Source organism: Phyllopteryx taeniolatus, chromosome 8 (genome assembly GCF_024500385.1).
Source record: "Phyllopteryx taeniolatus isolate TA_2022b chromosome 8, UOR_Ptae_1.2, whole genome shotgun sequence".
Taxonomy (NCBI): domain Eukaryota; kingdom Metazoa; phylum Chordata; class Actinopteri; order Syngnathiformes; family Syngnathidae; genus Phyllopteryx; species Phyllopteryx taeniolatus.
The window spans coordinates 18,411,665-18,435,000 of record NC_084509.1 but is presented as its reverse complement, the minus strand read 5'-3'; the positions used below and the strand labels follow the sequence as shown (position 1 = coordinate 18,435,000).

General features: G+C 41.9%; 2 protein-coding genes across 2 annotated transcripts in view; one reads left to right on the top strand and one right to left on the bottom strand.

Annotated features, from left to right (window-relative positions):
• The window catches only part of fbxo46 (F-box protein 46), a 12,593-nt gene extending 1,594 nt beyond the window's left edge, over window positions 1-10,999 (bottom strand). Inside the window, exons 1-3 of the mRNA XM_061782345.1 lie at window positions 10,572-10,999; window positions 1,889-2,512; window positions 1-1,803 (exon numbers count right to left, since the gene is read on the bottom strand). The exon at window positions 1-1,803 is cut by the window's left edge and continues 1,594 nt beyond it. Of these exons, the coding sequence (XP_061638329.1) occupies window positions 1-1,803; window positions 1,889-2,368 (2,283 nt within the window). The 5' untranslated portion in view covers window positions 2,369-2,512; window positions 10,572-10,999. The remainder of the gene's footprint in view (window positions 1,804-1,888; window positions 2,513-10,571) is intronic.
• Window positions 11,000-12,047: 1,048 nt separating this feature from the next.
• On the top strand, window positions 12,048-22,644 carry coq8b (coenzyme Q8B). The gene is made up of 16 exons (XM_061782758.1): window positions 12,048-12,188; window positions 12,653-12,834; window positions 14,753-14,894; window positions 15,015-15,220; window positions 15,574-15,640; window positions 15,717-15,788; window positions 15,964-16,083; window positions 16,191-16,276; window positions 17,257-17,397; window positions 17,478-17,559; window positions 19,074-19,167; window positions 19,708-19,849; window positions 20,033-20,140; window positions 20,235-20,300; window positions 21,491-21,577; window positions 22,057-22,644. Coding segments are annotated over exons 1-16 (1,902 nt in total). The 5' UTR covers window positions 12,048-12,187; the 3' UTR covers window positions 22,363-22,644.
• The last annotated feature ends 692 nt before the right edge of the window (window positions 22,645-23,336 follow it).

Below are 23,336 nucleotides of genomic sequence, written 5' to 3'. Positions count from 1 at the left end.
CCTCTTGGATCGGATGGTCTGAGACCCATCAGCAGGCTGCTGGACCCAGTTATTATCATGAAGCCCAACACGGCATCCCGGTGTGTCCTTGTCTGTACGTCGGCAACACATCCAGTAGGAACGTCCATAAGGCAGGTCATGGTGGTAAGGTTTAGGGTGCCATCGGCACAACGAAACATCCCCACGCTCATACTGGCGTTTACACTGCTTACAGGGGTCATCTCGATAAAGAGGGTCTTGATTCCAACGAGAGTCGACAGCTCGCACTCCGTAGGTCTCGATCAGCACCTTGAAGTAGTGGCAGGTGCACTTGAGGGCTGCCAAGGAGCGTGTAGGCAGGTAACTAAAGATATTGACCATTATGTGGTCGGGGAGCAGCAGCATGTACTGGCGAGGTTCAAGCAAGCGCTGAATCTGAAAGCGGATTTCTAGAAAATCATGGGAAACATGGCGGTAGAGGCGACACAGCGATGGGTCTGAACAGTCTTCCCCAACATTGGCTAGGGGAGAGTCTGGTCGAGGTGCATGCTCTCCTGAGCACATAACCCCTGCTCCTGGGCTGCTGCTGTTGGCACAGTCCAGAGAGCATAATCCTGATCCTCTGCCAGAACTTGTGGGATTTGATTCCTCCTCTGCCACTCGTGGGGGTGGAAAGAAAAAGAGCTGTCCTGGAGGAGGATCCTCTGATGAGTGGTCAGTAGAGCTGGGTACACCCCCAACACTTCCTCCTCCACCAGGCATGGCAAAACACACAGTCTCCTCCTGAACATTCTCTGTACTGTCCTTGCCATAAAACACACATTGGTCCACAGCACCTGTCACCACAACCTCCACATGAAATCCCGTCACTCGCTCCCTACCCACACTCACAGATATTTTCTCCCCAGAAGAAGGCTCCTGGGTTGTTTCTGGGCTGCCACAGGTCTGCCTGTCAGAGTGATGAAGGTCTCCGTCTGGTTTGGGGGCAGCAGTCGTGGCAGCAAGCAGCAGGCTACTGGGGTCTCTCAAAGAGGGGCTGACAAGCTGGTAGAGGTCACAGGTAATTTTCTCTTTAGATCTGGCTGCCGCTTGACTACTCCCACCTCCACAACTCATAAACATACAGCGTGACCGGCCTGCTGGCTCCAGCTGAGAACGTGGGTCCAGATTTGATACTCTGAAAGCTATCCTCACCTCACCGTGGCTGTGGTTGGGTGGTGGAGAAGGTGCTACGTGAGTGGATTCTGCTCCTCTTCGCAGATCCCTGTCTCGGTTAGAAAAGCCTATAGATGAACCAGCGCCCATATGGAGGCGATTCTCCAGATTCTGAGACTCAAAGTGTGCGATGGCCTGTGCAACTCGGCATGATTCTTGCTGCTCCTCCAGCTCCTGGTCCGTGTGAATGGGAGATGGTAATTCCTTGACTTCTTTGGAAGGTTGGCCTTTCGAACTGTCAGACACAAAGGCCACATGAGTGGGGTCTGATTCTGTTCCCGGAAGTAGTGTGTGCTGGTGAGGCGTAAGGACCTGCTCATGACTGGTATCAGAGGGCTGGTACTGGTTTCCATGAACAGCCACAATATTCCGGAGGGCCATTGCTGTCCTCTGCTCAACCAAGGCGACCATCTGAGCCACTGACAGCAGGTCGGTCTCATTCGCCCCATCGACTGCTGGTTGATCAAGGCTAGGAGGTGCATTAGGTGCTTCAGAGGAACCATGGCTGAGGTGCGTTTCCGAGGCATGCACACGGTTTGGTGGGTCATAGGATGAGCATCTTCTTCGCCTTTTTGCTTTACTACAGTCAGTTGCCCAATTACCTTTAACCTGTAATGAGAAAAAAACATACTTGTGAGAAAACTACAAAATATCTTGAAATAAAAGCACTCAAATATTTGGTTTTACAGCTTACCTTCATGGCGCTTGGTCTGGATTGGCCTGTCCCACTAAACTGGTGTGCCACAAAAAAGGCAATCTTCTCTTTCGTGTTTCCTGGTTTAATGACATACCAGGTATCCAACAGCACTCGACCATCTTCCATTTGGGTCCCAGATGATGGGAGTGGTGAAGTGGATGATGTGGGCACAGTGGGCTGGCTTTGCATCAGGGAACTAGAGTTAAGTTCAGGTTCAGGTGGTGTGTTCTCAGAGCCCACATCCTCCACCTTTACATTATCCTCCTGCACACCCGCTAGAACCCCTCCATCTTCTGCTCCATCTCCCGCCCTCCTGGTACCAGGAGGGGGCTCACCCTTGCAGAGGGAGGAAGACCCTGCCCCGCCTACGGCTATAACATTGCCCCCTGAGCCAGGACTCCTAGCTTTGTTCTGTGAGTAGGTGCCAAAGGGGCGTGGGCACCACAAACGGATGTGGGAGAACGTGTCTCGGTCCATCAGGATGCGTACCTCTGGAACATTCCAGCAGCTATGCCGGCCTGCAGGCACCCACAACCAGTGCAGTCATGGTCAGACTCCTATCCCAGTGCCGACCTATAGGGCACCGTAGCCGCAGAGCTCCCCTATGATCAGGCATGCAACCTGCATTAAAAGGACAGTCAGAGGTTCAAAGGGAATAGTACAAGCAGGGAGAATGAGGTTGAGAGGAAAGAGAATAAGAGCATAATGATTAAATATATAATCAATATTTCAACAGATAGAAAGCTCATTCATATAAAAAAACAATTCAGACAGGGCATTGTAATTTTTCTCAAGCATATAAGACACCAGACAACACTGAACTACCATCAGAATTAGTACACACTAAACTACAACTGCCCAGCCTCTAACTTCAGTGAAACTCAATTAGCAATCACATTCCACCAGTATCTAGCCCTCTTAATCAAATCAAAAGGGATTCCACTTCAGGTTTGGTGTCTGCATCCAGTAGATGAGATGCAACCAAGAGAAACAAAATGGACTCTCCTTTCCTGAATCTCTGTGGTTCAAAGAGGACTTGCTTAATAGAAGGCAACACTGGGATCATACAGGCATATGCTAGACCTATTTTTAGAAAAGATTCAATGGGGGTAGGACAGTAGTGAAACTGCTACAGTCTCTTTATCCTATCCCCTTGATTCTAACAATGCTCCTGGCCAAGTGCACCCAAAATGCTTTCCTTCCACAGCAATGTCAGTTTTTGGGGCGGTCAAGCATGCTCAGGCACACTTAAAAGAACACAGGAGACTTATGGCAATGAGTTTGGCTCACTGCAAAAGACTCTCTGCTGCTAAAAAACAACTTAAAGCCACATTTACTGTACAGATCATGCAACAACCACAGCTACACTTGAGGAAAAAATAATCAACTCTACTAGAACACTGACTTAACCCTTGAAATTGAGTGGACAGACGTGTGAGTCAACATGCTTAGTGGCATTTAAAAGAAGACTAAGGAGGTTGACAACTGGGTGAAAGAAAATGTATACCAATTTATGTCTGTACAGTGTTCTACACGTGTGCAGGTCCAAACATGTAACGACTTCAGTGAGAATGTCATAAAAGACCGATTGTGTTCCTTTCATTAGCTTGTCCTCGTAAAATTTATTTCAATGTTCAAGTTAGCATTTAAAATTGCAGTGTAAGTATTAATGTTTAGCATTAACCGAAGTGCCCATCCCTGAAATTGGAATCAATGATTGTTCTAGAGCTCCTGAAATTCACAAATATACTGTATTCAAAATGTATTTTCACATTCTCTAAAGCTGCGCATGTACAGTTTGGCTAAACCCGTGTTATGAAGATTGTTGTTGCATGTGCTCTTCTGTCTCTTTCAGTTTTCGGCACAGATGAATGTACTGAACATAGTTAAGAGATGTATACTGCTTTGTTGTTTGCATTGCTGATACGAGTCCACAGATGGCAGAAAAGTCTTCATCCTGATTCATTTCAGTCAGCATCAGTTTGAAACACAAGCTACCAACATCTCCAGCACTTTAGTGGAACAGTGACGACCCTAATGAATGGTGTGAGCTGTCAAGTCGTAGCGCTCACAAAAACCTTACTCTGTCAGTCAGTCAAACACCTTTGTTGTACTATAAATCTCAAAATGTCCATTATACCAGTACTAATCATCAACTGAATATACACTAAACTTCCCTTTATCGCAGGGAATATGTTCCAAACCCACAAGTTTTTTTCTTCAGGTTTTACGCCTCCCACATGCTTTTAACACATTTAAACTTATCAAAACATTGTAAACATATTTGACAAACAAATTGCAAGCATAAAATATTGAAATAACTATGTATTGTAGTGTCTCTGTACATGCATGTACAAGAAGCAGGGCCCGGCAGGGTTGCATGTGATCTGTGCACTAGCGATGGAACAATATCTATATCTCAAGCTACGGTTTTATCACAGTATTGAAGTGGCACTAACCAGAAACCAGTGTTGTGTTTCTAAATACATTCAATATGTTTGAAGTGCTGAAAACAAGACAACAAGATAGTGCTGAATTGTTGAGATATAGCTAAGCATCTTTTTCACCATTTGAATTTTCCTGACTTTGTGGGTGGGGCTAAAACACATCCACGTGTCATCACGGAGCTGGGGCCTATACTTTCTAGCGCAAGTTCCCATCCCCCACTATAAGGACAAAGTGACGATGTTTCGTTTGGCTATGCTGCTCAGTTGAGTAAGCTTCCATAACAAGGCCCATTTACCACTCCAGCGTGCAGTTAGCAAGCTAACGATGGCTACACCCCGGAAAAGTGTCTTCGCTGGACACCTCAATTTACAGAACAGCTCGGTGATGTTATTTAAGCTCTCAAAAAATTAGGAAATATAAAAGCGATGGACTGACTTTTTGAAGACACGCAGATATTGAGCTGAACATCAACACCAACACCAGTGCGCATTTTACAATGGATATTTTTGTAAACTTTCACCAGAGACAACATGGCTTTGTGGGTGACTTGATATGAGTGAAAGGGACAGTGCCTACTGTCTAACAACCTGGGCTTCCTCCTACCATCCCGCTGTCGTCAGGTGCCGTGTTCGGCTGTGACATTATGCCACCAACAACGAGGGTAAGTTGATTTGTGTGCTTATTTTTTTCTAATTATAGTCCACAATAACCATTCAATTTTGAAGTTGAACCTCCTAACGTGATTTTACGTCGGATAACCTATCACCCCCTCAGTACAGTGGGTACGGAAAGTATTCAGACCCCCTTAAATTTTTCACTCTTTGTGATATTGCAGCCATTTATTAAAATCATTTAAGTATTTTTTTTCCTCAATGTACACACAGAACCCCATATTGACAGAAAAAAACGGAATTGTTGCATTTTTTGCAGATTTATTAAAAAAGAAAAACTGAAATATCACAGCGGCATAAGTATTCAGACCCTTTGCTGTGACACTCCTATATTTAACTCGGGGTGCTGTCCATTTCTTCCAATCATCTTTGAGATGGTTCTACACCTTCATTGGAGTCCAGCTGTGTTTGATTATACTGATTAGACTTGATTAGGAAAGCCACACACCTGTCTATATAAGACCTTACAGCTCACAGTGCATGTCAGAGCAAATGAGAATCATGATGTCAAAGGAACTGCCTGAAGAGCTCAGAGACAGAATTGTAGCAAGGCACAGATCTGGCCAAGGTTACAAAAAAAAATTCTGCTGCACAGTGGCCTCCATAATCCTTAAATGGAAGACGTTTGGGATGACCAGAACCCTCCCTAGAGGGCTTTCCATACCCACTGTACATCCGACATGAGTGCAATATGGACACTCCGACCTATGTCATCCAGCGGCAACAAACATCAATTGTTTGACAAAACAGACATGTGACAAAAGAAAACCGCAGATAAAGGAGCAGAAAACAGTCAGTGGCGAAATGAAGATGCTTTAGAACTATGGGGAGAGATTTGTCTCAAAATCATTATTATTTACACACGATTTACGTGTTTTTAAGATACACAAATATATTCGTGATTTACACGTTCAGATCCAAATACATCCACGATTTACTTAGTTATTCAGATCCACAACCATATCCATGATTTACACACGTGTTTTTAATGTGTGTGCATTCATTATGACTTATTTGTAAATATTCAGTTCTGCTTGTGAATTGTTGAAGGTGTGTTTCTGGATCAGCAGGCACCCACATTTATGTTGGAGACCAACATAACGCAGTTTTCAAGATATTCACACAGACAAGTTGAGAATATTCACACTTGTGGGGAGGCCCGTCCCTCAATCCGCTAGGTGGGCGCATTGATAGAAAACAGTCTGTGTACAGGAGATTAATTCGCACTCTGACATATTCGGAGAGTTTTAGCAAAGAAGCGTGGGCAAATATTTCAACATGAAGATGTGCCACACTGATAGACTCCTACACAAAAAGACAGTGCTGTAATAAAAGCCAAAGGTGCCGCAACAAAAGTATTAGTTTGAGGGTGTGCATATTTATGCAGCCATGTTATTTTTCTCTTTTTTTTTTATCCCTGAAGATTTCAGTTTTTTTTTAATTTTCTTCACACAGAAAAACATTTATTTACACTGCTCAAGTACAAGTTGATGTACAAATTTTAAAAAATTGAATTTGCCTCATTTCTTTGTTTTTTTATTTTGGCCTCCAACTTGAGCCAGGCCCATCTTCACCTGAATTGACTAAAATCGTTGTCTGTTTCCCTCAATTTTTCACTATTACCAACGTCAAAGGCTAATCCCAAATGCATTCTCCAGGAAAATATTAAGTACAGTATTTTTGTGTTTTTATTGGCCATTTCTGAATTTGAAGTTAGTTCATTCTGTGTTGTGACATAATCGCTAACATCGCTCTGTCGCGTAAGACATTTAACATTAACATTCGTAAACTTATTAGATAATTGTAGGCGCGTTTCCTAATTAATACAAGATGTACTAGCAGATCAACTCTTGTCGCCAATGTATTGTGTGCTTCCGCTGGGACCACAACCAGGACCACGACCCGCAGGACCTCAACGCAAAAATACAAAAGACCAGTGCAACATATACGACATTGGCTGATCTGATGAGCATAAATGTTGCTTAAATGTAAGATTAGCAATAGATGATGTCTGCTCCAGAGGTGGGTAGAGTAGCCAAATATTGTACTCAAGTAAGAGTACCGTTACTTGAAAATAATGTGACTCAAGTAAATGTAAAAAATAGTCCTCCAAAAAATTACTTAAGAGTAAAAGCTACACTGTGAAATAGTTACTCAAATACTGAGTAAATAGTATTTTGATTTTTTTTTTTTTAACCACAGCATGAACATCAATAAAATAAAAAAATAAAATCTGAATGTGCAAATTCTGATACTGTGCACAGCCAAACCTAGATCTGAAATTTACTGCAGTGTTTTCTCAAGTTATAAGTGGGCTGAAATATCCACGTTTGGGCAGACACTACCAGACATACACGACAATACATGAAAGCTGTTGTTTTTGTTCGTCTAAATTTTAACACCAGTAGCGCGGCGTTGCCTTCATGGTAATGACGACCTTCCCAACATGGTGTCCACATAGGCATGACGATCAGCCGGGCTGCCGTATCTAGTGCTAATACCTATGCCCAGGAAGCCCAATAGAAGACGACATGTGAGGTCATGTGACTTTCTTCTGTCATTTGATTGGTGAATTAGACTAGTGCTTAAATTGGATTGGAGCAAACAGCACCCAATGAGTAAGTCGAAGTCATAGTCTCGCGCATGAAAAAGTTGATAAGCAATAATTGATAAATAAAAGTAGCGAGCGACATTTAGATCATTGTAACGGCGTAAAAAGTACGCTTACTTCTTAAAAGCAGAAGTGGCTTAAGTGTTTTTTTTCTGGTCTCGTCAACTCATGTGACTTATCCAATGCAGGTCCCGTACGCACAGGCGGAACCTCAGGCCGCCATGGAGTAATATTCATAAATTACATCCGTGTCTGGCTGGTGAATGTGTGGACTGGATCTAGCTAGCAGCGTTCAAGGAGTACGAAACAGCCTATGACGACAGCAACGTCGAAAGGAAAAAAAACTCAATCGGATCTATACGATTCACGTAAATGGCCTATTTTGTGTTCAAAACGCAGAATTTCGCCAAAAGGCGATAGATTTGCACGCATGAAATATGAGTGTAAATGGCTGTTTGTCTATGTGATCTGCAACTGGCTGGCGACCAGTTTAAGGTGTACCCCGCCTCTTGCCCCAAATCAGCTGGGAAAGGCTCCAGCTCACCCGTGACCGTAATGTGGATAAGCCGTATATAAAATGAATAGATGGATAAAGAAACATAGCTTCGTAAAATGTTTTTTTATTTGCCGTTTAACTACACAACTTTAACAGAACACGAGACAACAAACAATCTCATGATGTTAAAAAGTCAGTATCATCATAAAGTGGAGATAAATTGCATGGTCTATTCACTATTGCCATCAATGTTCAGCACACCATAAACTGATTAACCACAGCAGCCTGAGTACCAAGCTACATTAAACTTCATTGCTTCATTTGAAACACTTCCTGAAAAAGAAGGTTTGGGTTTAAGCTTTCTGCATCGAACTAATCCTCCAAATCCTGGCCAAGCTTAGAATCAGCCAGCAACACTTCAGAACTGGGAGCTTGGGGACATTAAAACTGTACATGTACTATCTGAAAAAGAGTTTGGTGACCTGAAATACACAAATGTAAAACGTGGGCTTAAATTTAAGGACGTGTAGAATATTGTTTACAAGAACATCCTCCTGAAGCAGCTTTGAATTGTTCTTTACCAAACATTGACATTTAATGCACACAGTTTTATGAAAACAACCCAATACACAGTAATGAACTGTGTGCAAATTCTGATTCCCTTCTGTTTTGAGAAATGTGCATTTAAAAAAATATCTTTGCATACCAACAAATAGCAGTGATTTGCTTTCACCAGGGCAATAGATCATTATCATAGTTGCAGCGCTCGCCACGCCAGGTTTGCCTCTTGCTCTTCCATATTATTTTATATTGTATATGAAGACAGAAAAGGTTTAATGATGAGTATACCTCAATGTAAAGCTGCACTAAGATCTACATATGTACATGTACAACCTTGACATAACTGACCCCTATAAAACAGATATAGGATAAAATGGACCGTCGAGATTGAAGAATGTGTCCAAAAATAGTTTGTCACTTTATCTGCCATTGACAAAGTCTGTTAGTTCCAGAATTGGCCGCTGTTGTTTACTGGCGCTGGGGTGCAATGCAGGCAGAGAATGGGAGAATGGGTATTTCTGGGTCACAGATATACAAAAAAAAGAGCCAAGACCAAAAGACCTACCTACTGTACATAGACTCGCAGCGAGAGAGAGCGGCATGGAGGCAGCGTTAATGCTGAAGAACACACATCTCTGGAGTCTGGACCATGCTATTTTTGGTAGAGTAACAGTGTTTTTGTCATGCCATTCGCCTTTGGCATCAGATTTAGAACTAGGAAGGACACCAATTCCTCGTGATTCATGAAAGCGACTTGCCTATGATGAGTACTGTACATCAACAATTATATAATTGGTCACCATGACCAAGCAGACTGGCATGGTAAGTTTGGATAACAGATGAAACTTTCAAACATCTTCTAGTCTTTTTATATTTATTTACAATAACTTTGTACTGTACTGGGCATTTTAGGTGCTTCACTGTAACGGACGATCGGCTATATCGGTCGACCCCCCTGCCCCTATTAGTCCGTTCTCTCGAGATTCCACTGTAGTCAATCGTGCCACTGTTGCAAGGTGCCAACCAGGATATATAGCTGAGTGCATTGTTCAGAGTAGTCATCAGCCCAGCCAACATAGACAACAGACAAGTTGAAAGGTCTGCAGGGCAATTCCTCCGTGTCTTGGAAAGGTTATACACCTCAGTGACACAATTACAAGTTAGACTTTGATTTGTCAATCACTGTACCAAATCACACTCGATTACTTAAAAGGCGGACGGCAAATCATACACTTATCTGTTTAAATCCAATCAGCCTTCCCAAACAATATGCCCTACTAGTTGACCATTCAATATAGCATTGTAGAAACTCAAATCTCTTTTGTAAGGCTATTAGATTTTCAAGAATAGTTTTAAATCCTCGGCATTTTCCAGGTGCTGGTTTTCATGTTATGATACGAACTACTGTTGTATTCCGTAATAGATGACAGTGAATATCTCGTTGTCCATAGTCGAAGGCCGTGTGATCCATCTATGTGTGTGTTTTAAACCACGCAATATACAATACAACAACGTTAACAGATTGTTAATTGGATGGTTTTTAATAATCGTACTAGTTTAAGAGCCCTAAAAAAACAAACAGTAGCATTTCAACCCAATTTAAAAAGTCTACAAATCTTATGTAGCGTCACAGGACCACAAATGTATTTTGTTAATTGTACACGACAAACTGTGTTTTCAGTTCCGTGTGTGTAATCTATAAATCGGATTTAAGGACGAAGTATGATACTACGATAGATGTGTACTTAAGCAAGTTAGCATACGGGAGGTTAGTAAGTAATAAGTAAATTGACGACTCACTACATTATTGCCAACTTGATATACCTACAAAGTGGCTAGCAAGCTAACAAGGTTTTAAATATTATTTTTTTGTAATTAAACATAGCGTCTCACCTCAACAACGCTGGTCTTCAAAGTTCACAAGCAACAATCTTGGCTCTTACACTGTCGATGGAAAGACTTTCCTCATAGTATTTCTTCTGGCCAAACCAGTTTGTGTGGAGAATTGCAGGTGACACGACTTCACGATCCGCGTCCACGTAGCTAAGCTAGCACACGCTCAGGCTAACGTCGACAGCAGCTACTTTCTATTATCAACCTTCTTAAGCGGCCGCGTCTTCTATCGAGGCTTGTCAGTTCTCTGAACACAGTCTAGCTGACTGTTTACCTTGTTAGGATTCGACAGCCCCTCTCCTTCTATCTATTTAGAAGTGACACAAGCTTTTACGGTATGTGCGTTGGGATACCAAAATAATCAGTGTCAAAACGACAGAAGGGAGGAAGGCCATCTTGTTGACAAGCAGCTGCAAAAGGCGGCCAGCCAATAGCAAACTAGAGTCGATGGTGTGCCCATATATGGCGTCTGCCCCCCCCCCCCCAATTCCCTCCTCCCTTCTCTCCCCCCCTCACTCACTGGACAACACTGTCCAGTCTTAACAGAACAAGGTTACACGTATACACACAGCTGAACAGCTCACGAACAATATCACCCTGACTTTCTAATGAGAGTTGCATCAAATGTTATTAACACACACACAATGTCCTATTAATATGCACTTGCCCGCGTTTATTGCTGAGCATTAATACTAATAATATTAGCTCTCATTACAATACTTATGGTATATTTCATGAATAAAATTCCCTGCACAGGAAGGCTAATCTAATGTACGGTAAATTGTTATTTGATATTATATTTATAATTGATGTGATAGATTTGTAACGCCAGGAGTGTTGTGTGACACTCTAATATGGGCCGCACTAACTCCCACACAAATAAAAAATGCAAAGTTTGCAGCAATGGGTTGAATTGAGTTGCAAAGAAAACTACATTTGGGGAGCAAAATTAAACGTGTACTTAAAATAACGCGTTGAAGCTCACACAATGTACACAAACTAGGTTTTGTCGTATAATCTGATTAGGTGTCATGTAAATAATTAACAAGAGCATAATTAATAACAGATAAACCTTTCATTTCCCTCACAGGATTATCTATCTATCTATCTATCTATCTATCTACCTATCTATCTATCTAGCAAGCTAGATCTATGGATGATTTAGATGTTTGTATACTAAACAATGTTTACTTCATGTAACATAAGTGAAAACAATATCATTTCGGTAAATTATCCAAAAGACCTCAACAGCGACCTCTCATCTTGATCGACGTGCCCCGAGCACGTGCAAGGTTGGCGTCCAACTGCAACATCCCCTTAATTCCTATTGGTTCGTGTTATATTGTAGCCCCGCCTTCTATATATACTATTGGACTGAGATAGCCGCCCTTCGTCCACATTTATTTTCTTTCATTGGTCCAATAATTACGCCCCTTCTCTTCGGTCTTGCAATGATTATTCTTGGGAGATGTGATTGGCTCGTTATGATGTTAGTCAAACTTTCACTTCCGGGTTTCCGTAAAGTTGAAAAGCATACAGTTTACCTGCGGTACAGAAAGACCACGACCTCAAGGGTCGATTGCAAAATATAAGGTGAACTGCCCCCCTTCTGAAAAAGTAGGTATATACATTTGTTATTAGTTTATTCGTTAATACGCTTGGAGGAATAGTTGTACTTGTGTCAATTTCGCTCGTGTCCCTGCTGTTGCCTTCGCGTTAGACAACATGCTTGGCATGAAAAGGCGGTCATTGTTTGAGATAGCTATAGTAGCCGATGTTTTAGTTTAGTGTTGTCACTTGTGCCTATGGAGGTACTGTACACAGTACTCGAATGCTTGCTACATTAGGCCGGGGATGCGGACACGTGACATTATAACCATTAAAAAATTAAGAAGACAGGTTAAACCATCCAGGAGACTAAGAAACAAATTATCAACGTTTTTCACAATGTTAGCGTGTGCTTTTTTCCATAAAACGAAATCCTGGTTCTTCATATGTTTTCTCTCTGTGTGTCTGCGCCCCCGCGTGTGTGTGTGCTTTGTCATTCTCATTATATAACTTCTCCACCTCTCTGTCCACAGTGATGATGTCAGAGGTCCTGCAGGTACTACGCGGGGCAAATAAAGTGGGATGTGCCCTGATCACCACCCAGGGGGAACACCTCAGATTAATGGCCTGCAACTCCTCAGTGGGAGCTTTGGTTAAAGTTGCTCAGGATGTGACGGAAGGCCTGCTGGGCACCTTCATGGGTGGCAGCAACCCAGTAAGAATTCTTATACTGTATTTTGCTTGTACAATTGTCAGTATTTTAAGTACTATACTTCTATATGAGAAAAGTATGTGTATTTTAAAAACAATTGTAATTGTTTTAAAGGGACATTTTATGAAGAATTTACTTTTTAATTGCTTCAAGATAGATCTCTGGAGTGCCTGCCCACCCATCAAGTGTGAAATTAAAGGTCCCATATTTTGGCGACTTAGTGACTCTCTAACATTTTTATCTTAAAAACACCGACGTTGGCGGCACGGTGGCCGACTGGTTAGAGCGTCACAGTTCTGAGGACCGGGGTTCAATCCCCAGCCCCGCCTGTGTGGAGTTTGCATGTTCTCCCCGTGCCTGCGTGGATTTTCTCCGGGTACTCCGGTTTCCTCCCACATCCCCAAAACATGCATGGTAGGTTAATTGAAGTCTCTAAATTGCCCCTAGTTGTGAATGTGAGTTCGAATGGTTATTTGTTTGTGTGTGCCCTGCAATTGGCTGGCGACCAGTTCAGGGTGTACCCCGCCTCCTGCCCGAAGATAGCTCCAGCACTCCCGCGACCCTTGTGAGGATAAGCAGCTTGGAAAATGGATGGATGGAAAACACCTACGTTTTGTCATAAGAGTGTCCAGAAAAGGCCCCTCTCACACCTACTTGTGTTTGACCCAGTTTTGTATCCGCTTTGTCCATATTTGGCTAAGACCCCACGCTTTCCTCTGATTGGCTGCCTCCGTGGAGAAGACCCACATGTGAGACATCTGTGACGTGTTTGTTATGTTGACCACACTGGCTCAGGAGCGGCGAGGTAGGCGGAGCTCTTCGCTAGTGAAGTAGATAAGCTCAAGAAATTTGAATGATCTGATTTAAGGCCTCTCGGCAGAAAAACGTCTGGAACTCAGGAATGCATGGATAATTTTAATTCATATTTCAAATGTTTACTGAGGCACCATGGAGAAAATATTACGTCCCAAATACTAGAAAACGTTCATCTGGTAAAATATGGCACCTTTAAACAACAAAGTAATTTTTTTTTTTTTTTTACTTTCTGCCTATTTCTGAAAATGTCTGTGAGAGAGCTGTAACAGTGGGGCATAAATAATTTAAAACTGTTATACTTACTAATGTACTTAATAGTTGTCCCACACTGAGTTTCTCCACCCATGATATGAACAGCTAGGCTGGGCGCAGGTGTACCTCAAAACAAGCTAATTTCATCCAGCCATCCATTTTCCATACTGCTTATCCTCACAAGGATTGCGGGGGTGCTGGAGCCTATCTCGGGTAACTCTGGTCGAGAGGCAGGTTACACCCTGAACTGGTCGCCAGCCAATCACAGGGAACATATAGACAAACAACCATTCGCACTCGCATTCAGACCTATGGGCAATTTAGAGTTTTCAGTTAATCTACCACACGTTTTTGGGATGTAGGAGGAAACCGTAGTACCCAGAGAAAACCCACGCAGGCACGGGGAGAACATGCTAACTTTACACAGGAGAGGCCATATTTAAACCCGGGTCCTCAGAACTGTGAAGCAGACATGCTAACCAATCGGTCACCGTGCCGCCTCGTGCTGATTTCAAATAGATTAAAAAAAAAAAAGAAAATGGTGTGTAAAGTTTACTGCTAGAGCATTGGGGTAATTTGATGAACGTGTCTCACAGTCACGTGTTATTAAGACACCTGAAAATTGTTTTAAATTATGAAAAAAATGAATGTCTCCTTTAAGAAATCGATTTACCTTCTACTATAGTTTTTTGCATATTATTTACAATGCATCCATCACTTGGGATTTGTGAATTTTGTAATGAGCTCCGTTCACAAAAATGTCTGAAAACAACTACTGATGAATCAAATTATGTGGATAAATTTTAGATGTAGTTTTGTAGCTTAATTACATTTCCAACCATGTCCTCCTCAGCAACAGTCAGTCAAGGAGGATGTCTTTCCTGACATGGAGGGCTGGGAAAATGTGGACCCTGATGAAGCTACCAAATGGGCTATGGGCTCAGAGTTCCCTCCTGATGTTAATGACAAACCACAGACTGACGACAGTGCTCCAGGTATTGTCTGTTTGGTTGAACTAAAGGTATTATAGTTGACTCAATTGATTTAGACGGTAGATGTATGTCATCCCTGCACCTCACCCTGCCTGTGATTAATCCATCTATCCTCTATCATAGGTATGCATCCTGGCCCAGGAGAGGCTTCGGGGGGTCCAGGTTGGTCAGGCCAGAACACCCGCTTCCTCCACACAACTCTTGCCTCGCACAGATTCTATCACCAGACCAGATGTGTCCATGATACAGTGGTGACCAGACTCACACCAGAAGATATCAAGAAGGCCAGGGAGGCCAAGCAGGGTTTGGTTAAACCTGCTCGACAGAGGGTGGGTCAAGTTACTCACTACACTGTAAATTTTAGGGTTATTGTTGAGTCATGTTTTTTAATTTAATGGGTTATTGTCCCACTGACCCTCCACAACAAATACATAGGAGAGTAAATTCCATGCCTACGGTTATAGTTCACTGTTATCTTTGGGCTTTTTAAGTGCTGCCAATGCTTGTATTGTTTCCTTATTTGTAAACATATTATAGCATATAATTCGATTTACTGTTATTGTATTTTTGGTCATGATTCTAAATATGTTTTCAGTAGAGGCACTATAATTAACATTCTGTATGATGTGCATGTAACAGGTAATTTCATGTTTACACTATGTTGGGGTTTGTCTTTCTTTAGCTTAATGACCGTGCCAGAGAGAGGAAGGTGCCTGTAACAAGAATCAGCAGGCTGGCCAATTTTGGAGGTAAAAAGAATACATTGTGTGTTTGTACTTGTGAAATTTGGCAATACATACATCATCAAACACATCTCCGCCACAGGACTGGCAGTGGGTCTGGGGATTGGTGCCATTGCAGAAGTAGCGAAGCAGTCACTGGGAGGCAAAAGAAAAGGTAATTTCCTTCTGTTCTAACATTCTATGAAAATGGGTTTTAGGCCGGCAGAAAGGTACCGATAAGTTGCTTGGAGACAAGTTTAACCTTTCATTAAATCAAACCTTGTAAAGTGTGTTTAATGTTTCATTGTCCTACTTTTCATACACGCACGTTGTTCACTCTCTTTTTGTAGATATGAATGCCTTGCTAGACTCCCCCCTCCTGTCAGAAGCCAATGTGGAGAGAATTGTCAACACACTCTGTAAAGTACGTGGAGCTGCGCTTAAGATAGGACAGATGCTAAGCATACAAGGTACATACCACACTTGTGTAATTACTGGATAGTGGTGCTTGATACTTTAATAAAAGTGAGTGTTCAAATATTTATCCAACAGGCATTGCATATTTTTCACTCCCCAGACAACTCCTTCATCAACCCCCAGCTTCAAAAGATATTTGAGAGGGTCCGACAGAGTGCAGACTTCATGCCAACCTGGCAAATGAATGTAAGCAAGAATGATGCAAAATTTTCAACTGTCAACATCTTTGTTGCACAGGCACACAGTGTATCTGTATCTGTAACACAGCGCTTCACTTTTTCCACACATTTTGTTGTTGTAGCCTTATTTCAAAATGACTTGAGAGTCCTTCAGGTGCCTTTCACCAAACTCCAGGCGGACTGCCATGTGCCTTTTACTAAGGAGTGGCTTCCCTCTGGCAGCTCTACCATACAGGCCTGTGTCGGTCAATTGGTCATGCCTCCACCTCACTCTGCCAGTGCTTAATCCAACTGTTACGTTTAGGTTGGGAATTAAAACGTCATTGAATTGTACATGGGCACAACATATTGTGGGTCATGCAACGGAACCGCACATCTTCAGTGTCAGAAAATGGCGGCAAATCTTTAACAATAAATGGTCCCACGGCACAGGTTAATTTCTCGTGTTTACCTTCAGTAGCATGGTAGATGTGTTCAAAAGCATTCTCAATTGACACATTGTTTTGCTGGTGTTAACCATTTCAAGTCGCTCGACTGTTGTGTGTCCAGAAAGCGTTATATCAGGTTACGAACATAATAGGAGAACCTTGGTCACGTTGCTTGTGTCTGTCAACAGTTTTTACTCCCTCGTCATCGGGTTCAATGTTAAAACTGAAATTAATCTACACCGGAGATTTGAATGAAGATGGTGGTGTTCTAATTTTCGTCTCTCAAATACTCCGCTCGTGCCACTGGTTTTAGTTTTAATGCGTTCGTGAGCTGCACTTTGAAGTCACAACTGTGAGTGGGTAAATGCGCAACAGGCACACATCCAGAGCGTCAATGCAAAGTGAATTGCAAAATCGAAAAACCTAGGCCCATAAGGGTGAAACAGCGTGCAGCCGAACATAGTTTTGAACTTCATGGCAAAGGCCATTAATACTTATGTGCTGTACATGTCATTTTTTAGTTTTTTTTTATTTATTTCCTTGTTCACCATACTTTTAGAATGCTTTAGAGAAAGAGCTGGGTCCAGGTTGGAGAGAGAAGCTGTCATCCTTTGAGGACAAACCCTTTGCCGCAGCTTCCATTGGCCAGGTGCATCACGGGGTATTAAAAGATGGCAGAGAAATCGCAATGAAGATCCAGGTAGGTTTGAAGTGTTATGACTTAGCCTCTGACTTTCCCCTCTTAATCAATGCTGATGATCTTTTTGTTTTTTCCCCCAGTACCCTGGAGTGGCAGAAAGTATCCATAGTGACATAAACAACCTCATGTCAGTACTGAAATTGAGTGTGGTACTACCCGAAGGTAACACCTTTTTTTTTTTTTCCAGTTTTAAATGTAAATTGGATTATTTCTTTTTTTTTTTACAGGCTCAGTGCCTCAATATTTGTTGTAAACTACAGTATACCAGATTTGTTTTATTTATTAAACTGTGAGTGGACTGCATACGGTTTTGGTCTATAGTAATGATGTCCCGATCACAGTTTTTTGCACCCAGAGTCTGCATCTGAGTCACTTGATTTTTAGTATCTGACTACATTGAGTCCCAATGTGATACCTCAGCAATGCATTAAGAAAAAAGAGAGCAAATCCAATTTTAATTTTTAGTTATTTGAATAAAGGTACCCCAAAATGGTACCTTTTTATGTGGCTATAATCTAGTGCAGCAGTCGTTCGAACCAAGTAAACAAAATCTTTTTGATGCATATCAGTCGCGCTGCACAAAATAATGGTGCAAACAAATTGCATTTAAATACCCCATCTTAAATAAACAAACAAACACTTTTCTAAAAAAAAAAATATACCAGAAATTCCACACAGTGCAGTAAGTAGTCGATTTTAAATTATAAATAAATCAATTTCATACATTGCAATATTTTAGAGGTAAAACTGAGTGCTTAACTCCACTTCAGGCAATGAACATCAACAGAGTTGTAACAGTTGTTACTAGGGTAATGTAGCTTCCTAAATGTGTGTCATCTGGCAGTGCCTTTGTATCAGGTGGCACTTGATGAGCACACCTTCTAGTAGATAGACGCATTTGATATACTGTAGCTCCTCTTTTCTTTTGTCAATTAACTTACCCTGGAATAATAAGTAATGCGTGGTCTTCCTTTTTTGGTTCATGTATACACAAAATAGGTGCTGTACAACATGTCTTAAAAGGTTGCACTAGTGTGGACACAGTCTTTGTGCCTTTTGTCTTTTTCACACCATCACATAAACCCGAAAAGTTTCATTGTGTAAGATAAGACTAAGCTATTGCTGCTCCATTTGGCGATGGGTAAAATGCAGAGAGCAAATTTTGTGTGCATGCATGCATGTTCATGACAATAAAGGGGATTCTTCTTCTTCTTCATTTGTACCTCGGAATTATTTTGTCGCTTTATTTCCTTTAAAAATTGGGGAAACGAAAAAGTCAGATCTTTTTCACTCAATACCGATCAGCTGAAAATTACATGATTGGCCGATTTCTGACTGAATCAGTACAAATCTAGTGTATAGGCAAACAAGTTTCTGAGCATTTTTAGTTTACTCCACGGGGTGGTGCTATGGTTGCAACTCCAATGCTTGCACATTATTGTTACATTCTTGTTAAGAAGTAATTGTTGGACAGATACTCATTTTTAAAAACAGGAATGCGGATACTTTTGTTGAATCGGCCCCAGTTTGCTTATTCTTAACATTCACAATCATTCTTTCATAGTGTTTCATGGTTTGTTTAGTTACAGAAACTACATGGTTGCATTTGAAGACAATCATGACAACTTTTCTTTGCTTTCCAATCCTTAGTTTTGCACATATTTCTTCTCTTCCAGGCCTCTTTGCAGACAGCAGCTTGGAGGTTCTTCAGAGAGAACTTGCATGGGAGTGCGACTATGAGAGGGAAGCTGAGTGTGCCAAGAAATTCAGGTACATTTGTTTCCACTGAAGTCCATTCTGAGTTTCTAATTTGTCAGGATGTTGAGTCAAAGCCAAAATCTATTAAAATGGGCATGTAATTTGTTCAAGGTGTCACTTATTTACTGCCCGATATAACAACAGGAGTACTTATGAACAAGAAAAACATACGTCTCGCAACCTGAATGTTGTGGGTTCAATCATGAGCCCTTGTGATCATCTCGACGTGTCCTTGAGCAAGATACTGAACCTCCAGTTGGGAGGACTGGAGGACACAGGAGATGCAGCATCACTGATCTCAGAAGAACTCATTTAAATTTGGTGCAAATCCCAACAAAGGTGCATGCTATGGAATTCATTTTCCGCTCGACCATGTGGGGCTGTTATGCATCAGATTCTTCCCCCCCCAAAAAATTGTCAGGTGTGGCAGTCGGCACCCACTTGGCAATGCACATTACTGCCATGATATTCCACACACCAGAGTCAGGAGTCAGCTTAGAATTGCACTTTACTGAGAGTTATTGTATTTATATTTGTATCTATGTCCTCCAGATCACTGCTAGAGGGAGACTCATTTTTCCAGGTTCCTGAGGTGATCGATGAAATGTCAACCCGCAGAGTGTTGGCGATGGAGCTGGTGCAGGGGGTTCCGCTAGACTGCTGTGTGGACTTGGACCAGGAGACCAGGAACCAGGTGTGACTCAATGCAACCCGTTTTAGATAAAAGGCAGATAGGCTGATCTCACAAAAGGGACTTCTCCTGTTAAAAACACAGTCATTTTAGATTTGTGTAGTATTAGCGAGACCCATCAGACAAGAAAAAGACATCACTCTTGTGGTATTAATTATCAAACACATCTCTCTCCCAAATTTCCAGATCTGCTTCAACATCCTCCAGTTGTGTCTCAGGGAGCTTTTTGAGTTCAGGTTCATGCAGACAGACCCAAACTGGGCCAACTTCTTTTACAACTCTGAAACAAACAAGGTAAGAAAGCCTGATACGTCACACATATACTAAAGGCTGACTCGTATGAAAGGCACTCAACATATGCAAAAAAAAAAAATAATAATGTCTCCAGGTGGTTCTGTTGGATTTTGGAGCATGCAGAAGTTACCCGGAATCATTTACAAATGACTATATAGAGGTAAGCTGGATCCAAATATACAGTGGGTACGGAAAGTATTCAGACCCACTTGAAATGTTCACTCTTTGTTATATTAAAGCCATTTGCTAAAATCATTTAAGTGAATTTTTTTCCTCATGAATGTACACACAGCACCCCATATTGACAGAAAAAAACAGAATTGTTGAAATTTTTGCAGATTTATTAAAAAAGAAAAACTGCAATATCACACAGCCATAAGTATTCAGACCCTTTGCTCAGTATTTAGTAGAACCACCCTTTTGAGCTAATACAGCCATGAGTCTTTTTGGGAATGCAACAACTTTTTCACACCTGGATTTGGGGATCCTCTGCCTCTGTTTTTTAAGCAAACTCCATGCGGACTTTCGTGTGTCTTGCACTGACGATAGGCTTCCATCGGGCCACTCTGCCATAAAGCCCCTACTGGTGGAGGGCTGCAGTGATGGTTGACTTTCTGGAACTTTCTCCCATCTCCCGGCTGCATCTCTGGAGCTCAGCCACAGTGATATTTGGGTTCTTCTTTACCTCTCTCACCAATGCTCCTCTCCCCCGATTGCTCAGTTTGGCCAGAGGGCCAGCTCTAGGAAGGGTTCTGGTTGTCCCAAACGTCTTCCATTCAAGGATTATGGAGGCCACTGTGCTCTTAGGAACCTTAAGTGCAGCAGAAATTATTTTGTAACCATGGCCAGATCTGTGCCTTGCCACAATTCTGTCTCTGAGCTCTTCAGGCAGTTCCTTTGACCTCATGATTCTCATTTGCGCTGACATGCACTGTGAGTTGTAATGTCTTAGACAGGGGTGTGGCTTTCCTAATCAAGTTCAGTCAGTATAATCAAACACAGCTGGACTCCAATGAAGGTGTAGAACCATTTTAAGTATGATCAGAAGAAATGGGCAGCACCCGAGTTAAATATGAGTGTCACAACAAAGGGTCTGAATACTTATGGCTGTGTGATATATCAGTTTTTTTTAAATCCTTTTTTTTCCCTGTCAATATGGTGTGCTGTGTGTACATTAATGAGGAAAAAATGAACTTCAATGATTTTAGCAAAGGGCTGCAATATAAAAAAAGCGTGAACAATTTAAGGGAGTCTGAATACTTTCTGGACCCACTGTATAATTGGGTTTCAGTTGACTTAACTGTAGGTTTAAAATTCGGTGTGTCTTTGTGTGACCACAATTGTATACAGGTAGTGCATGCAGCTTCTGTAGGTGATCAAGCCACTGTTCTCTCCAAATCCAAAGACTTGAAGTTTCTGACAGGTTTCGAGACCAAGGTAAGATAAAATAGCTTTTCACAAGGCTTAGGCTCCAACTGTCTCTATTTTTACGACATATAGTACCCTTCCTCTGCTTGATGTGGCTCTCAGATCTCATATTCTCCAACCCAATCCCATATCTGTTGTGCACATTTTTTGCGAAAGATCAATGTTACAGATTTATTTGCCCATGTCATCTTGGAGAGCTTGATGGTGATGTGTGCGTACTGTATGTGTCATGTGAACCAGATCCCTCAGCCAATGTCAACGCCTGACCACACAAATGTCCAAATGAATGACTGGACAACAATTTCCATTAGACATTCAGTATGCAAAAAAAATAAATAAATCTTCTCAGAGGAGTGGATGTTCAAGTCCATATTTTCTTTCCGGTGGCCCAAGGGTTTTATTGTGCATCATATATTTGTTTGAGTTTGGAGTGGTGGTGCATTTTAGGATGCACGCAGAGTTCATTCTGTCCCCATGTTTGCCCCCAGGCCTTCAAAAAAGCTCATGTGGAGGCTGTGATGATTCTCGGTGAAGCTTTTGCATCCTCTGAGCCATTCGAATTTGGCACCCAGAGCACTACCCAACGCATCCAGAGCCTTGTCCCCGTCATGCTGCGCCACCGCCTCACTCCTCCACCAGAGGAGACCTACTCCCTCCACCGCAAGATGGCCGGCTCCTTCCTCATCTGCTCCAAACTGAAAGCACGAATACCGTGCAAGGACATGTTTCTGGATGTGTACAACGCCTACAACCAGAGGAGGCAGGCTGAGCAGGCAGTCCAGGCCATTGCTTAGACAACTCCCAGGAGATTTCCAGTCCAGAACGCTTGGATGATGTGATGGATTACAATCTCTCTGACTCTGCTGTTGTTCTCTTATGAGTACTGTATTCAATTTCTCTTTTTGTCTCAGTTTGGCTGCTAACTGCTCTCTGCATGGTAGTATAGTATTAATGTCACTCCTTTACTTCTCAAGGTTCCACTAAGCTCTCATGACTGTATGTATATGCCATCATATTGTCAACAATGGACATGAAATAGTAAAAAGATAATGTTGGTGTGGCTGCCCAGGAAAACCTGTGGTTAGCATGTTTGTCTCACAGTCAAAGGTTCAAATCTGTGATCGCTTTGTGTGGAGTTTACATTCTCCTGGTGCTTGTGTGGGGTTTCTGTTTTCCTCCAACACTGCAAAAACATTTACCGTATGGTAAATTAATGAAGGACTCTAAATTACTCATACAACTCCTGGCAAAAATTATGTACTCACCGCTCCCGGACCATAATCCTTTAAATCATGCTCTAAAACAAATTGTGATTGACTTCAATAATAATTATTATTATTATTTTGTAATAAAGTGTTTCTTAAAGCCAGAAGGGTGATATTTTGAATGACATCAGTGACGTGACTTTTTTTTTTTTTTTTCAAAAAATTAACTTTTTAATGATCATCCTCCAGGAGCGGCGATTCCATCATTTTTGCTTTTGTAGTTGTGAACATGAGTGTGAATAGCCAACCAGTCTAGGGTGTACCGCTACTCTTGCCCATAGTTGGATGGGATAGGCTCCTGTAATCCTGAACGGAATAAGTGGTAGAAACGGGATGGATGGATAATGTTGGTAATTTAAACTGAGATAGGAATATAAGCAATCTGCATGTTTTTGGGAAATACTTTGAATGATTAATTTGTATATCTGCCTCACAGTTCTGAGGACCGGGCTTCAAATCCCGGCCCCGCCTGTGTGGAGTTTGCATGTTCTCCTCGTGCCTGT

Coding starts and splice junctions, on each gene's coding strand:
- coq8b (XM_061782758.1), top strand. Junction 14,895..15,014: donor GACTGACGACAGTGCTCCAG/GTATTGTCTGTT, acceptor CCTCTATCATAG/GTATGCATCCTGGCCCAGGA. Junction 16,084..16,190: donor ACAGATGCTAAGCATACAAG/GTACATACCACA, acceptor TTCACTCCCCAG/ACAACTCCTTCATCAACCCC.